The sequence below is a fragment of the Lycium ferocissimum genome, chromosome 10 (assembly GCF_029784015.1).
Source record: "Lycium ferocissimum isolate CSIRO_LF1 chromosome 10, AGI_CSIRO_Lferr_CH_V1, whole genome shotgun sequence".
NCBI lineage: Eukaryota > Viridiplantae > Streptophyta > Magnoliopsida > Solanales > Solanaceae > Lycium > Lycium ferocissimum.
Window position 1 is genome coordinate 33416556 of NC_081351.1, and position 16746 is coordinate 33433301.

Here is a 16746-nt window from a genome sequence, read left to right on the forward strand (position 1 = left end):
ACATAAAAAAATAATTAGGTATATTAGGAATCTAAAATTATAAATTAAAATTTATAATATGTTAAATTAAAAGTGTTATATAATAAAAAAATATTAATGAATAGTAATGGTGTAGATGAATAGGTATATCAGGAATCTAAATGTAAAAATTAAAATTTATAATATATTAAATTAAAAGTGTTATATAATAATAAAAAAAATTATTAATGAATAGTAATGGTGCAATGAATAGTGTTGCACCAAATTTGGTTTGGTACAACACTATTAATGCACCAAAATGGTGCAAAAAATAGTGCAAGGTTGGAGCTCCAAAACACCATTTTTTGCACCAAAATAGCATTTGGTGCAAAAAATGGTGCAAGGTTGGAGATGGCCTTAGTGGTTTATATTATTAATATAAATAAAAATATGTACAAGGCAAATAAAACAGACCGGATCCGGACAAGACCCGACAAATAAAACAAAAGCAAATAACTTTCCTAATTCTAAACAAGGGAAAAGGTGCAAATATATCCCTTAACTTTGCTATTTAGAGCTAGGGGTGTCAATCGTACGGTTCGGGTGGTTATTTTATAAAATTTATACCATACCAATTTTTCGGTTATTTCATTTTGTATAATCAAAATTGGACTTTTCGAAACCATCCTATCATCTCATTTTTTTTTCGGTATCGGTACGTTTTGGTTAATTTTTCGGTATTTTTTTTAAAAACGTCATATAAAAGTAGTAGAAGTTGTACACGATACCATGCATACTTGTATAAGACTTTGACAAGAACTCTCTATACATTTTATTATTTAAAAGGTGAAGAATTAAGAAAATATGAATCACGACAAGAACAGAGATCCATTCCACTATTTTATAGTAATGTACGATAATATTTAATAAAGATAAAAAATTCAGATCACACGAACGGGAAGTAATCAATCAAGATGAGACAAGAACTGAGTCTAATAAGATTCAGTATCCAATAAAAGAATTTAAATCATAAGAAAGGAAAAATATGTAATACCATGTAGCTTGTTACTAAAGATTGTTGGAATATCTTATAACTAGTTACTACTTGAGGTGCTAAAACTAATTTAGTTTCAATGGGAGTAACATAACAGGTTTCGTAGTTGGATTTGTATTAATTACTTGTTGCTGACTTGTAATCATTTCCATCATCCAAGGCACAAGGCAAAAAATTTAATGGTTTATCAATTTTAAACTTTATATATAAAAGGGAAAAGTGTTCAAAACACACTTAAACTATGGCCAAAGTTGCCATAACACACCTAAACTTTGCGGGCGTCCTATGACCCCCCCGGACTTATTTTTTGTGTATTATCTATGCTTTCAAATGGACAAAGTCACCCAAATTCATTTGAGTGTATGCACGCGTTCCACTCCACAGAAATTTGATATTTAGCGACCACTTCTTAACGAAGGGAGATAAATCCGGTCGTTATAAGTGCACTTATAGTGACCAATTTTTTTCCAGTTATTAGAGCTAATTTTTCTTTCAATTATCGTGCCTTTTGCTTTGTGCCTTTTGTGTTGAGTTTGTATTTGTTCACGAATTTGTGCCTTTTTGCTTTCCTTTGTGTTGAGTTTAAAAGATTTAATTATTCTTCAATTTGGTATTTTTTCCAAAATTTCAAACCAAAAAAACTCCATTTTAACGACCAAATCAAATGGGTCTTTTTCGATATTATATAGGATTTGTGACATTGTCGACATTGAAAACATGATTAATCATAGTGGATTAAGATAGTAGAACCAGTAAACAAAAACTCCATTAGGGACGTCGAGTTTCGACTTGAAGCTTTCAATCCGGGTCTTCAAATTCGGATTTGATGAATAAAATTCTTGGTTCGATTGTTTGAAGCTGAACTCAAGCTTAGAAGACGTCTGGAACGTGAAGAAGAACTGAACGACTCCATGACTGCCATGAACAAAGCTTGAAGCTTCGAACTCGAATTTTCGGGTTGCCGCAAATGAGCTTCATTTCGAGTGGGTGATATATCAAAAGAACCGAAACGTCGAGAGGAATTCGAATCTGAAATTTGGTGATGTTTGGTTGAGATTTAAAGTGCATTAGGATCAAATTTCGTCCCAGTTCTCTATGAAGAAGATGAACAGTAATTTGCTGACCAGATTTTGGCAAAGTTTCCATAACACACCTGAACTTTGCGGGGGTCCTATGACCCCCTTTGACTTATTTTTTATGTATTATTTACACTTTTATATGAAATCTTACGCGCTCAAAGAGAGTAGATACAATCGCTTGTACACGTCACCATATAAAAGCGTACAAAATACACAAAAAATAAGTACAGGGGGGTCATAGGACCTCCGCAAAGTTCAGGTGTGTTATGGCAACTTTGGCCATAGTTTGAGTGTGTTTTGAACCCTTTTCCCTATATAAAATATATATTACACATATAAATATATTCGGTACGGTTCGGTATTTTTTCGGTTTATTTTTATAAAATAAAAAACCTATCCATTTTTTCGGTACGGTTAAAAATTTATATAAAAACCATCGGTTTTATTAAGAATTTCTAATAATCGGTTCGGTACAGTTCGGTTGGGTCGGTTAAGTCGGTTTTTACAAAACCATTGACACCCCTATTTAGAGCAGATATACCCCTTGTTACAAAAGTAGTGTATATATACCCCTGCCGTTACAAAATGGTGTAAATATATTCCTGCTGTTACAAAATAGTGCAAATATACCTTTTTCGCTGACGGGATTTAAAAAAAAAAAAAATCATTTAGGTTATGTTTTAATTAAGAAAATGTCACGTGACTTTAAAAAAAGAAAAAAGGGCCAAATATACCCCTGTACTATAAGAAAAGGTTTAAATATACCCTTCGTTATACATTGGGTCCGAATATACCCCTACCGTTATACTATTGGATTAAATATACCCCTCCTCCATTAAAGTTGTCCAAGGTGGACATCTAATCTTACGTGGCACTAATATTTGATGAGGTGGACGCCACGTGGCATGCCATCTCATCACCTCTAACCCATTTTATTCCTCCCCATTATTTATTCTTCCACCTCTAAAATTTTCTTCCCCTCCAGTCACCATTACCGTTATTACCGCCATAAGTTAGAGTTCTAGAAAATTAGGGCTTTAAGGGAGTGGCAAGAATACGAGGAAGCAGTTAAGGATAAAGACCTATCTCGAGCTCTCCACTTCCTGGGAAGTTTTAGATATATGCTTGAATGCGGATGATATGAGGCTTGTTGGCAGTACTTATGTTTTTCTCAAGGAAAAAGGTCTCTTGCCCAATTTAGGAAAATACCGCACTATTGGTAACCTTCACTTCACCATTTTTACACACTTACCAAAGCCACCGTTAATTTAAACTTCTAATTTTGTAATCCCTAATCCACTCGAATCCTTATTAGCTAAAGTATCTCGTCTAGTTTAGACTGCACGTGAGATCAAGTTTGGGCAAAAAAATCTAGAGCTCTTATGGAGGTAATGATGGCGAAGGAGAAAAAACTTTAGTGGTGAAGAATAAATAAAGGGGAGGTGTAAAATGGGTTAGAGGTGATGAGGTGGCATGTCATGTGGCGTCCACCTTATCAAATATTTGTGCCACGTAAGATTAGATGTCCACCTTAGACAACTTGAACGGAGGAGGGGTATATTTGATCCAATAGTATAACGACGATTGTGTGTATCTTTGGACTCAAAGTATAATGAAGGGTATATTTAAACCTTCAGGGGTATATTTGGCCCTTTTCCGTTAAAAAAAAAGTCTACCCATATTTTTATAGACATACCCATTTTTTTTTTATAGTAAACATACTTTTCTAAAGCCACAAAATAATTTTTTTTTGCTAATGGGTCGGGTCTGGTTCGTTTAAAAAAATGAGTAGACTTATTTTTTTGTAAAGTCACGAATATATTTTTTAAAACTAACCAGTCCCGACCCGTCAGAAAAAATAAATTACTATGTGGCTTTAGAAAAGTATGTCCACCAAAAAAAAAGGGTAGACTTTTTTTTAAAGTCACATGGCATTTTTTTAATTAAAAAATAATCTAAATAATTTAAAAAAAAAAAAATCGCGTCAGCGAAAATTGTATATTTGCACCATTTGTAACGGCAGGGGTATATTTGCACCATTTTATAACGGCAGGGTATATATACACCACTTTTGTAACGAGGGGTGTATCTGCTCTAAATCTCAATGTTGAGGGGTATATTTGCACCTTTTCCCTCTAAACAATGACACCGACCAACCCTAGCGCTAAAATATCTCCTTTCTCTTGCACTTCCACTGCCGCCGGAGGAACACACCAAGGATTGAGCTAGATTTTGGGGTCGTCGGAGCTTGACTCAACTCGATTAAGATATGGTTCATCTTCAAAGGTAAGAAATCCACTTTGGTATTATTTCACTTATTTCGCACCTAAAATCTCTCACCTGGTGCAGTGATAATAAATACCATGGAGTAACCAACTCAAGAGAAGCCGATTTAGAAGCAAGTGAGGCGTGACCCAAATCTGATGCATTCAAGTCAAAGTTATCTAAAAGAATCGGTTCAAACCTTGTAAGACATTTCTTTACTTAAAGATCTCTATTATTGTCTGCATCTCCATGTTTTGAGAGTTATGTTGTTGCTACTGTTGTGTTGTTGCTATTGGTACCTGTTTGATTTTACTTCCTGCTTGTGCTTAGAAATCTGTAGCTATACCACCTCTAGGACCTCAATGGAATGAGCTAAGCTAATACCATCATTAAGTCCCTATTAATAGTATAGAAACAAAAATTTTATGTACCTTATTGAAAATTGGGACCTGCAAAAGAAAGTCATGTTGTTGTTGTGTTGTTGTTGTTGTTGTTGTTGATATCTGTTTGAGTCAATTTCCTGCTTGTACTTGGAAAGATGTTACTATACCACCTCTAAGACCTCAATAGAATGAGCTAAGCTAATACCAGCATTAAAGCCCTATTAATAGTATAGAAATAAAATTCCTATGTACAGTGTTGAAAGTTGTTGTTCCTTGCCATCCTTATTCTGAGATTTGAGACCTGCTGCTTTTCCAAGTTAATAATTTTTCTACTAGCACTAGGCAACTCTGAAAAAACTATTAAAAGTTAAAGTACCTGCAAAAAGAAAAGCTAGATTAGTCAAATAATCAGCCAAGGTGTTTCCTTCCCTATACACATGTTGAATTGTCACATTGTATCTATTCTTCATCTCTTTGATTCTTTCCACCAATGTGACAATGCAGCAAAGAATCCCCCAACTTCCTTCCACTACATTCTTGAGAAGCAATGAATCAGTTTCAATTGTAACATGTAGGTAATTCTTAACAACACAACACAACAAGTCTTTTGAAATTCCTCTAGCCTCAGCAACTACATTTGTAGTATTCTCAATTCCCATGCATTGAGCAAAAACCAGAACTCCTCTCCAATCCCTCACACAGAAACCATAGGAACTGGGACCTGGATTCCCTTTAGAAACCCCATCTGTGTTACACTTATAACACAATTCTTCAGGAAAATTCCAAGAAACAATTCTAGTAACTAGAACAGATCTGTAACCTTCAGGGAAATTTATCATATCTAGCCACAAAACAGGAATATTATTGAGCCATGGGTACCTCATTTATCCAAATAAAATAAGTTGTTATTCACTTCATGCACAACTCTACTGAAGCTCATTGTCCCACCATGTCTAATATTATTCCTCCTTTTCCATAACTCCCAAGTAACCATAGCAGCTACAACTTGCAAAATAGGTTTTAGCATTTCTCCACAATCACCCAAAGCATGATTTCAAAACCCGCTTCACCTGGTTTAAATTTATCCGCAATCTCGCCGCATTCGTGAAAACAATCCAAACTTCCTTAGCAAAATTCCCTGATACAAAATGGTGCTGAATTGTTTCCTCTTGAGGAACAGAACAACAATAGCATCTGGAAACTATAGGAATTTTCATCCTTTTTAATTGATCATCAGTTGGAAGTTTGAAATTCCACAATCTTCAAAGGAAGAATGAAATTTTGAAAGGAATTCCCTTGCCCCACATCATCTTGTACTCCTTTTGTGCTTCTTCCCTGTGCCTAAGAATCTCCCAAGCACTGTTTAAAGTGAATTTACATGTACTTGTAACCATACACCAGAGCCTATCCCAATATCCATGAAGTTGCCCAATTTGGATTTCTGATTTTATGTGGTCCACTATATCTACAGGGAAATTCTGCTGCGATACCCTTTCTTTCCATTTTCCTTCCTCAATCAGCTCTGCCACTTCCTCTAAATCCTCGTTGATCTAGAAATCAGCTGGAACCACATGATCTAATGCCCCAAGCTTTGTCCAATTCTCATGCCATACATTTGCTGAACCTGCCTTGATTTCCCACCAAACTTCATATTCCACTTCCTCCCTAGCTTCCAACATCTTCTTCCATATCTGAGATCCTCTTTTCCATTTTACTAAGTTTGGTAATGATTTCTTACAGTACTTGTTCCACATATAATTTGACCACAAGGTGCTTGTTGTTCTGAATCTCCACCACCCTTTAGCAAACATAGCCTTAGAGATATCAAATAATGACTTGAAACTCAAACCCCCTTCCTGAGTTGGTAAACAGATGTGTTGCCAAGCAGACCAGTGTCTGCTTTTTGCCTCTTCCTTAGTACTTCAAAAATATTTTGCAAATAGCTTATGCAATTCATTTAAAACATATTTTGGGGGTACCACAACTGATAATAAATGTAATGGCATGCTTTGTAAAACACTTTTAATCAGCACAGCCCCCCCCCCCCCCAAGGATAGTAACTTCCCTTTCCAAGACTGGATTCTTCCCTTCACTCTTTATGAGATCTATATAGAAAATCTTCTTCTTTCTTGAATGAGTAATAGGGCAACCCAAATAAGTAAAAGCAAAAAGACCCTTAGCAAAACCTGTAGTTCTTTCCACTGATTCAATCAATTCATTCCCAACTTTAGCATACATATAATAGGAACTCTTGGATTCGTTTATGAGCTGGCTAGATGATAACTCATAATTCCTTAAAATCTCCATTATGCTATTTAAGTAAAATGTATCAGCAGAAGAAAATATAATTGTATCATCTGCATAAGCAAGATGATTTAGGGGGTTAGTCCATTTAGGCATCCCATACCCTATGAAGTTCGTATCATCAAATAATGAGTTTAAGGCCCTGGAAAGAACTTCAGCAGAAATTAGAAAAAGAGCTAGGGAAGTAGATCTCCCTGCTTCACCCTTCTAGTAGATTGGAAAAAACCAGTAGCTTAAACATTTAGAAGAATAGAATACCAATTATTAGAAATCAACCCCCAAATAAGAGTGATGAAATGCTCAGCAAACCCCAATTTCCTAAGTACTTGCATAAGGTACTTTCATGATACCCTATCATATGCCTTAGCCATGTCAAGCTTCAAAACCACATTAGCAGGTAGCAGGTTTACCTCTAATCCTGATGTCTGAAAATATTTCCTGAGTTAGGAGAATATTTTAAAAAATGCTCCTTCCTTTAACAAAACCTGATTGATTTTTTGAGATAACACTAGGCAGAATACTCTCCAATCTGCCATGCACCACCCTTGAAATCACCTTGTTAATAAAGTTTGACACACTAATTGGTCTTAAGTCTGAAAAACTCTGCACTGTTTGTTTCTTTGGGATTAGGACCAGGTTTGTATGAGTGATGGACTTTGGTAAACTAGCTCCATCAAAAAAAGATAAAATAGTATGGTACACATCATCTCCTAATACATCCCAACATTTCTGATAGAACAATCCTATAAATCTATCTGGACGACTAATACTACCTCCATTCAATTCATTCACTACATTCCTGACTTTTTCCTTTGTTGGATAGTTGCAGAGTAACCTGTTTTGCTTATGAGTAATCATCTTAGGGATATGATGTAGTAAAATAGAGACATCTGGATTTCCTTCCTGAGTAAATTTCTTTCTGAAAAAATTTATAGCCTCTTCTGCAATTTGCTCTCTAGTCTCTAGCCATTCCCCATTACTATCTTGAATTCTCTTCAACAGAAGTTTTCTCCTATGTCCTCTGACATAAAAGAAGTTAGTCTGTCTACTCCATCTAGACAGTGCCCCTTTAAGATTTTTCAATTTATGTTTAAAAGCCAACAAAGGAGACCCTACAAAATCAGTCTTCCAATTTTGCCTAACTATATCCTTAAAGGAAGCATGATCCACCCAGAAGTTTAAGAACCTGAAAGGTTTTATAACATTGACCACTTCCTCCCCACAAGATAAAATCATAGGAGTATGATCTGATCCTTATTTTATTAAGTGTTCTACTTCAATCTGAGGGAATAGATCCTACAACTCTTGGTTAGCAAAGACTCTATCTAATCTCTTAAAAATACAATCTTCAGCAGCTCCACCATTCTACCATGTGAATGGACTTCCTTTATACCCCAAATCAAAAAGTCTACAAGAGTTAATACAAAAGGCAAAGTCCTCACATTCATAGAGACTGACTGGTAGTCCTCCCAATTTTTCCTCTTCTGATAGTATAACATTGAAATCACCTGCAACCAACCATGGAAGATTCATAGAATCTGCCAAATGATATAGATTTTCCCAAAGCTCTCTTCTCTCCGCTTCATCACACTTAGCATATACAAATGTAGCTAGGATGTCTGTATCAATATCATGAGGATGCAGTTTGATAGTGATTTGCTGATCAATATTCAGTAAGACCCCCTATTGAACTGTTTAATGCAAGAACACCCAAATCTTCCCATTCTGATTTGCAATGGCTGATTCCATTCGTGTTCTTCTTCTATACTTCTGTAAGTGTCTGCAGTTCTAAAATGGTTCCATTAGAACCACAATGTAACCTTTGTATTGGTTTTGTAACATGCTGAGCCTTTAAAATGCTTGTTAAGTGTTCACTGACCTAATATTCCAAATTAAGGTTTTAAACATCATTTCGATTTAGATGTGACAACTCTCTTTGGCAAAAACCTTTTGATTTGCATGCTTTCTTGATTCTTTGACTTCTGTCCACTTTTTGCCAGCACATTTGGAGAAATATCTGCCTCCCTTGCCACTTTTTTTATGTTATCAGTATCAATTTCTGCTCCATTCTCCTCTGCTGATAAGTTTAATTCTCCCAGAACCTCATTTATTTCAGACTCTATGACTTTATGAGCAACTATATCATGTAAACTTGCCTTTGGACTGGTATGTGGTTCATAATATCTAGCTATTATGGGATTAATTTCCTCTATCTGATTACTTTGACTGATTATTTCTTCTTGATCTGCAGGTATTCTTCTATGAGAAGAACAAGGTGTAATCTCCTGGCTCTCCTCAGCATGCTGCATTATCTGATTAGCACCTTTAGATAATTGTAATTTCCCCTTCACTGCATTACCCTCTATATTTGAATCTGAATTGCATTCCTCCTTGGATTCCTCTTTAAATTCAGTTCCTTCTTCTTCATTCACTCTATCTCCCCATTTTTTAGGATTGTCATTGTCTTGTCCTGTTTTCTCTTATGTTTGTTGTTTCTCTTGCATTGTAGTCTCTTCCTTATTGTTAAGAACTTTACCAAATAATTTTTCCACCCATAGTTTTGTAGATTCCTGTTTATCTTTGTGTTGTGTTTCCTCTGCCTGATGATGTGATCAAGCATCTAGGACTTTACTCACATCATGTTCACTGCTTCAGTTTCATGCTGCTTCTCCTCATTACTGACTTCTTCTTCTTCTTTTGACACGGCATCAAACTTGTTCTGAGCGACAATATGTGAACCTGCATCATTACCCTTTTGAGCAACTGCTTCACCTTTTCTTCAATTTTCATCCACGTGCACTTCTTAGCATTCCATTGTGCCAAATCACCAACAACTTTTCCACTAGATAGCATTCTAGGTGTGAAATTTTCCTCTTCTCTGCTTCACCCTTTCTTCACCTTTTGTACCCTCCTCCTTGTTTATCCTTTTAGCATTTTCATTTCCATTTCTATTAGCATTGTCCCCCATCCCCCACCCCTTTTGATGGGCCTTAGTTCTGGATTTAATACCCTACATTCCTTCTCATCATATCCTTGTAATTTGCATTCAAAATAGTACTTAGGCAAATAATCATAGCTGATATTAACTTCCACATCTCTCACAAGCCTAGTGTTTTCATCCTCTATATCCATATGAACTGTTTTTGGTGGATCTGATGCTAGATCTACCAATACCTTCACTCTTGCACAGCTAGGACGAGTTTTATTGATTGTTGCTAAATCCAAATGTAATGGTTTACCCACCGCAGCAGCGAGAGAAAACAGTGAGTCTTATACAAAAAAGTAGGCAAAAAATTAGGGAAAGATATCCATGCCATGGTTTTTGTAGTTTCCTCTTCAACTTTGAATTTAGCATCATAGATTAATGGCCTTATTTGATAACAATACCCATCCTTAGAACTGAGAAAGTACGAGCCTTTGGATGTTAGATTTATAAAATCATCCATCCGACTAAGGCGAATTAAAACATGTCTATTTCTGAAAAACCCTATTTTACACTCCCCTTTCATACCACATTGAGCAAGTATAATTGTTCTGAGTTCTTCCAATTCTGGCCATCCATACGAGAATTTGCTTACCACTGCAAATTGAAGGTTTTGCAATAGATTCATACGTGCAACTTCATTCTCCGTCCACTTAACTCTTGGAATCCCATTAACATAAGTAATAGGTTTTATGTCAATTGGATTCACCCCTTGAATAGTCTCTTCAGCACTTGTCAAACCCAGTTTCTTCGCATAGTCAGCTGGAGCAGGGATTTTAGTGTATGTAGGACGTTCTTGAATGTTTAAAGTTGGAAACTCCGTATTAGAAGCAATGTTTATAGGTGATCCAGCCCCCGGTGGATCGCCGACCGATGTGGCCATGTACGACAGATTTATCTCTAAGCTTAGGGTTTTAGGCTCATGAGTGTAGAGAGCATTTTTCTAGATTATACTGGTTCCTAGGGTATTATCTTGTTTTGGACATTCAAGACTAATGGTAACTTCATTAATATTTTCTTTGGAAACAAGTAACGCCATAACAAAGGAAGAAATGAATCTTATGAACGGTTGGGTGTGTGAAAAAAGATAATATTGGTAATTGATTTAAAGGAATTACATAGAAGGTGATACTTTTGATTGTGAGGTTTTTGAGAAAAAATCGTGCGGGTTTGGTCGAAAGCGATAATGCTAAAAGTAACTTTGAATTGTTTTTGCCCAATAACTAATATCACAGTCAATGATTCGATGTAATGAGTACGGAGATAGCAGAGGTGGCATGGGGGACCAGCTTAGTGTCGTTTTCCGCCCACAGGCCGGTTTACTTTATTTACCCGTAGTTTGGAGACATATACATAAAAAGAAGCATATGGGTTGCGGTGGTCATAATTACTCGGATAATATAGACGCACATAGTGAATCTCTAGATTAGCTATAAATCTTGGTGATGAACATATGGAAGTCAATTCGAGGGTGAGGTTACAGGATATGCAAACAAAGTCTTATATTGGTAGTTAAAAAAAAAAAAAAAAAAAACTACGTATAAGAGGTATATTTACTCTTTTAATTGTGTAAGACCTTTTTGAAAAAATCGTGTGACTTTGCTCAAAGCAGACAATATTATACTTCATTAAAAGTATCTTTAAATTATTTTAACTCAACAATGACTTGTTCGTAATCCAAGTTAAAAAACGACCGTACAGAAATCCCTTGTATTTTATTTCCTGGTATCCCGCATAACTCTTTTACTGTGAAAACAAGATCATATAAATCAAATAGCTTTTCCGGTGGAGATCAAACTGATCTTTCCAAAACAAAAATTGAATTTATTTTCTTTTCTAACTGTTGTTTGTTGTAAGACTATTGGGTCCTGAAGAAGGGAACAGTTGAAAGGGCAGAAATAAGTCAGAGACAAGACATTAAAACAGCTAGATGGAGTAGCGAAGGTCCTAAAAGCAGAAATTATTGTGAGATATACGTATCATACAAATCCATAAAATCCACGATCTGCTTCTTTATTTGGCCAATATGTAACGTAAGTCTCTTTGGGATCTTCCTTAGATTTTCTTTTGGATTTTATGTTTAATATTTTTGTCCCTCTCACTTCTCACGTGATGACTTTGCCCCAAACCTCATTTATTTCTCTTCTATCTATATGAAGAAAATCTACACTTACGTGTTGAAAGTTATGTGCACAGAGCTGGCCTTGCTGCAGGCTCTACGACTTTCTACATAGGCCAGAATTTATAGATACGAAGAAATTATGATCTCTTCATTACGACTTTGTAAGTTTTAAAACTTTCAATTTGACAACAACAACATAGCCATTGTATTCCCGTAGGTGGGCTGAAAAGTACAAAGTGTACGCACACCTTATCCCTACCTCATGATCTAGGAGATAGAAATATTGTGTCCCTGGGCTCAAATAACACATAACAAAGCAGTTTGAAAAAGACAATACAGAAGTAAACAAGGCATAACAAATTCGACATAGCAAATAATAAAGACAGCGTAACATAACATTCAGAAAATAATGCGATAACAGAAGCACAAAACAACGGTTAGTAGCACCAACCAAGCCTATCCCGCTTGGTGTTAGAAATGGTGTTAGACTAGGGGGCCTAAATGGTGCTAGAAATAATAAAGAATATCTCAAAAAAAAAAAAATGTCACTCATGCGTGGATTTGGAAGAACTCTTCTTTTGATCACTTATAACGAATTATTCTTTATTAGGCATGTCAAAAGTTAGTAAAGAAATTGAGCTAGCTAGTGCACATAAGAAATAGAATGAAGTCGTCCATATACGACCAGAAGTCACTTCTAGACTAGTCTCTCCTCTTAGTTAAGACAGAATACATAAATTATGATCATTTCAAGCATATATCCATAAGTAAATGATCCAAACAACTTCCTTCTATTAGATTTTTGAAATCACTACAACAAGGATTAATTCAATCAATAACGAGGCGATGGTGATAAAATTTTCCAGAATTCCTAGCTTGGGACAAGCCTGAGACTTTTATAGATAAGGGGTAATTGCTCTAAATTTCAATTGCATGTACCAGTGCTGTGGAAAAGGAGGGAAAAAATATTGAACTCTGTTAATATATGGGCCACAATGGACCCCTTGAAGTAGTTATTTGAAAAAACATATCACTGCATGAAACCAGAGACCTACATAAAATTTATGGCATGCATGTTATGGCATGCATGGTTGTTGAAGTAAGTTATACCACACAGTTTTGTTGTTTTAAGTGGTGAATATAACTACTTAGATTTAACTTCACCTGCTATTTATTATTGTGACCCCACAAAAAATAAGAAACACAACACTACTAAGTACTAACATATTGCAAGAACTTGATATTATGATGATCCATGATCCACTTATAAATGGGAAGTTGGTCAGATTCTGTTCTCCTAATCTCTTGGAATTAAATTTACCATTCTCATCAAGAGGGAAACCAAATTAAATCTTCGTCTGCCCTCCACCTAATATATATATTTAATTTAAACTATATAGAAGCATGGGATTGAACCATGCTTCGTCGTCCGTTTTCCACTAAAAAAAAAAAAAAAGGTGTGAGCCCCAACTAAACATCAACCAATATTAAAAAAAAAAAGTGTGGGCCCCAACTAAACACCAACCAATATAATAAAGTTTTGGATACGGAGCACAAACTATAATGTTATATTAATCATGTTTTGAACAATATATATATTACTTTACTATTATATAGAAGAGCCGGTTTATAAGCAAGATCGTCGTCCGTCCTTTGGTCCCACTTTTTTATTTAAGGGCAAAAAAATGACATTTTATACTTTATATTACCAACTCTTTTAAAAAGTAGATAGAAATACTTTATTATATTTCTATTTTTCTACTATATAGAAGCATCGGTTTACCCATGCTTCGTCGTCAGTCACTCTTAAAAAAAAAATGCTTCTATATATTTTTTTTAAAAAGGAAAAAAGTAGACCCCACCCTCTCCAAACTCATTAAAAAAAAGGTGGACCCCACCCTCTCCAAACTCATAAAAAAAAAAGTGGACCCCATATTAAAAAAAACAAGCAATGTCAAAAAAAAAAAAAAAAGTGCACCCATATATTAAAAAATCAAACAATATTCATGTAATTCCCAAAGTATCCCCATCAAGTCAATAATAGTGGATTCATTCTTTACATGCGTATTAACCCATTAATGAAAGCAAATGAAATTATTACACAGCAAAAAACATGGACCCCATATTATTGTTTATCTTCAAAAGGTTTAGTAGGCAAATACATACAATTTCCTTTCTTTTCTTATATTAGCCTGAGATCTAATCTAGCTATTTAATTGTTGTATTTGCTATTCCGCCATGTCATTTATTTGTTATGATTACTAAAATAAATATACTTAAAATATTTATATTTTAAAATAAGATAGAATTTAATTACTTTTTCATTTTATTCTTACTCTAATAAATGTGAAAAGAGATTAATATCAAATGGAGATCAAATAATGAATAAGGTAAATTAGTCAAATTATAATTCTAATTCACGTTTCCTTAAAAAAACCATGCAAAAGACAACATGACAAGTAAAATGAACTAAACCAAGAATATTTACCAAAAATTAAAAAATAGCATTTCTTCAATTTAAATAGAAAATCAATTCCTACTTTGTTTCGTTTTAAACATGTAAAATTAATTTAATAATTTGAATTAGAATTATCCAAATCAAAATTTGATAAAAAAATAATAAGTATTTTACACCTTTAAATTAATCGAATTAAAATTGAAAGTATCAACTGATGCTTAAATATTGCTATTGTTTTATCTCAAAGAGAGGAAAATAGTTTTCTTTTAAATAAGTCTTCTCTTTTAAAAAGTATTAATAAATTTTTGTAACAAACACGAATACACAAAACCCATGCTTCGTGTATATATATACACAAAACCCATGCTTCGTGTATATATATATATATATATATATATATATATTATCACTATCCAAACATAACTACATATACATAGATACACTATAATCTAAAGTGTTGGGCCCGTCTTAGACGGTGCATAAAGGCCATCTAGATATATATATATATATATATATATATATATATATATATATACACACTAGTTGCTGAAGGCCCGTGCTAAGCCTGGACCCAAACTCAAAATATAAAAATATAACATAATTTTTATCAAATAAGTATAATTTGTCTCACATATTTCTACAACATAATTTATTTATTTATTTTATTTTTCAACCGGTGTTCGGTACCAACAGTGGAGCCCGACTATATCCTGATTCACGCCGCGTACGGCCCTATTCGGAGGGAAGCGCTCCCTATACCAAGGAATTTTTCATACCCAAGGCTCGAACCCGAGACCTCTGGTTATGGGAGGAGCAGCCCCATCCATTGCACCACATCCTTTAGTGGTTATTACATAATTAATTTAGTGTATTTGCATGTTAATCATATCTTATTGATAAGTTTTCATATTTATTAAATTTTATTCGCCATATAATTGAATAATTGTTTTAAAAAAAATACTTATGAGGAAGTAAGTTTGTTAGGAAATTTAGCAAATACCAAAAGGACGTAAGTGATTCGATAGTCTATAAACTAACATGATAAAATATGATAATTACAACTCGGGGAAGATCATAAATTGAAAAATATTTTCGTATTTTTATGAATTTGTGAGCATGTAATTTTTATTTATAGATAGAAATATATTTATTTTGATATATATTAAATTTTCACTCATTATTTTATGTGTCAAATGTGATCTTTAACCTTAGTTTTAGATGAAATTCAATAAATAACCTAAATTCGTAAAATAGAATCGGAGGAATATCTCAATAAGTGGAAAGAAGAGATTCTTAAAAAAGTTGTGCAACAAACCAATTATAAAAATCCATGTGGAGTGGTATTAAATAAATGAAGGAGAGCAAAAATTAAAAATGAAAATATGCAAAGAAAAGTCAATTGGAGAGCAACATGTAAGCATCTTATTAGAGTTGTGAGGATATGAGGATCACAAAGTATGTTTGATTGATTTCAATTATTAGATATTTTATAATAATTAGAGGTAATATGGTTAAATTGTCATTATATTTATTGCTCCTTAAGGGGTGGGTGTATTCAGACATGAAGAAGTAAAAATGGACGGAGGGAATATCAACGTAACATGGTTTCTTGGTTATACACAAATTCACTTATCTAAATATTGATTATATATAAAAACAATATATGAAAATAAATATAAAAATTAAAACAACCATATAATATAAACCGGATGAATAACTCAATAAGTAGCAAGAAGAGATTCTTAAAAAATGGTTGCAACAAACCAATTATAAAAATTCATGTGGATCGGTATTAAAAAATTGAAGGAGAGCAAAAAATGAAAAATAAAGATATGCAAGGAAAAGTCAATTGAAAAAGCCACATGTAACCATCGTATTGGAGTTGTGAGAATGTGATGACTACAAGACCTCACTAACCTCATATATATATATATATATATATATATATATATATATATATATATATATATATATATATATATATAACGGTAATGAAAGAAGAGACACAAATGACTGTCCAAGACGGTGAAATGGTTGAGATTCCTCAATCTATAATTATGGATCTCTGATTTAAGTCTTAAGAATAATTTTTTTTTTATCAAGGAAGTGTTCTCCCTTCATACTGGGTCTACTAGGGGCG

The 16746-nt window shown here is 34.0% G+C and overlaps 1 protein-coding gene across 1 annotated transcript; it reads right to left on the reverse strand.

Annotated features, from left to right (window-relative positions):
- Positions 1–6001: 6001 nt before the first annotated feature.
- Positions 6002–10909, reverse strand: LOC132034819 (uncharacterized). The gene is made up of 11 exons (XM_059425173.1): positions 10555–10909; positions 10058–10312; positions 9680–9782; positions 8991–9476; positions 8754–8823; positions 8413–8702; positions 7599–8229; positions 7394–7468; positions 6801–7250; positions 6353–6595; positions 6002–6289 (listed from the first exon to the last, which is right to left on the reverse strand). The coding sequence occupies exons 1-11, from the start codon at positions 10907–10909 to the stop codon at positions 6002–6004; spliced, it is 3246 nt and encodes a 1081-aa protein (XP_059281156.1).
- Positions 10910–16746: the final 5837 nt, after the last annotated feature.

Coding starts and splice junctions, on each gene's coding strand:
- LOC132034819 (XM_059425173.1), bottom strand. CDS start 10,909: ATGGCCACATCGGTCGGCGATCCACCGGGGGCTGGATCACCTATAAAC. Junction 8,230..8,412: donor AAAGGAAGTCCATTCACATG/GTAGAATGGTGG, acceptor AAAACCTTTCAG/GTTCTTAAACTTCTGGGTGG. Junction 6,290..6,352: donor TCAAGGCAGGTTCAGCAAAT/GTATGGCATGAG, acceptor GCTGATTTCTAG/ATCAACGAGGATTTAGAGGA.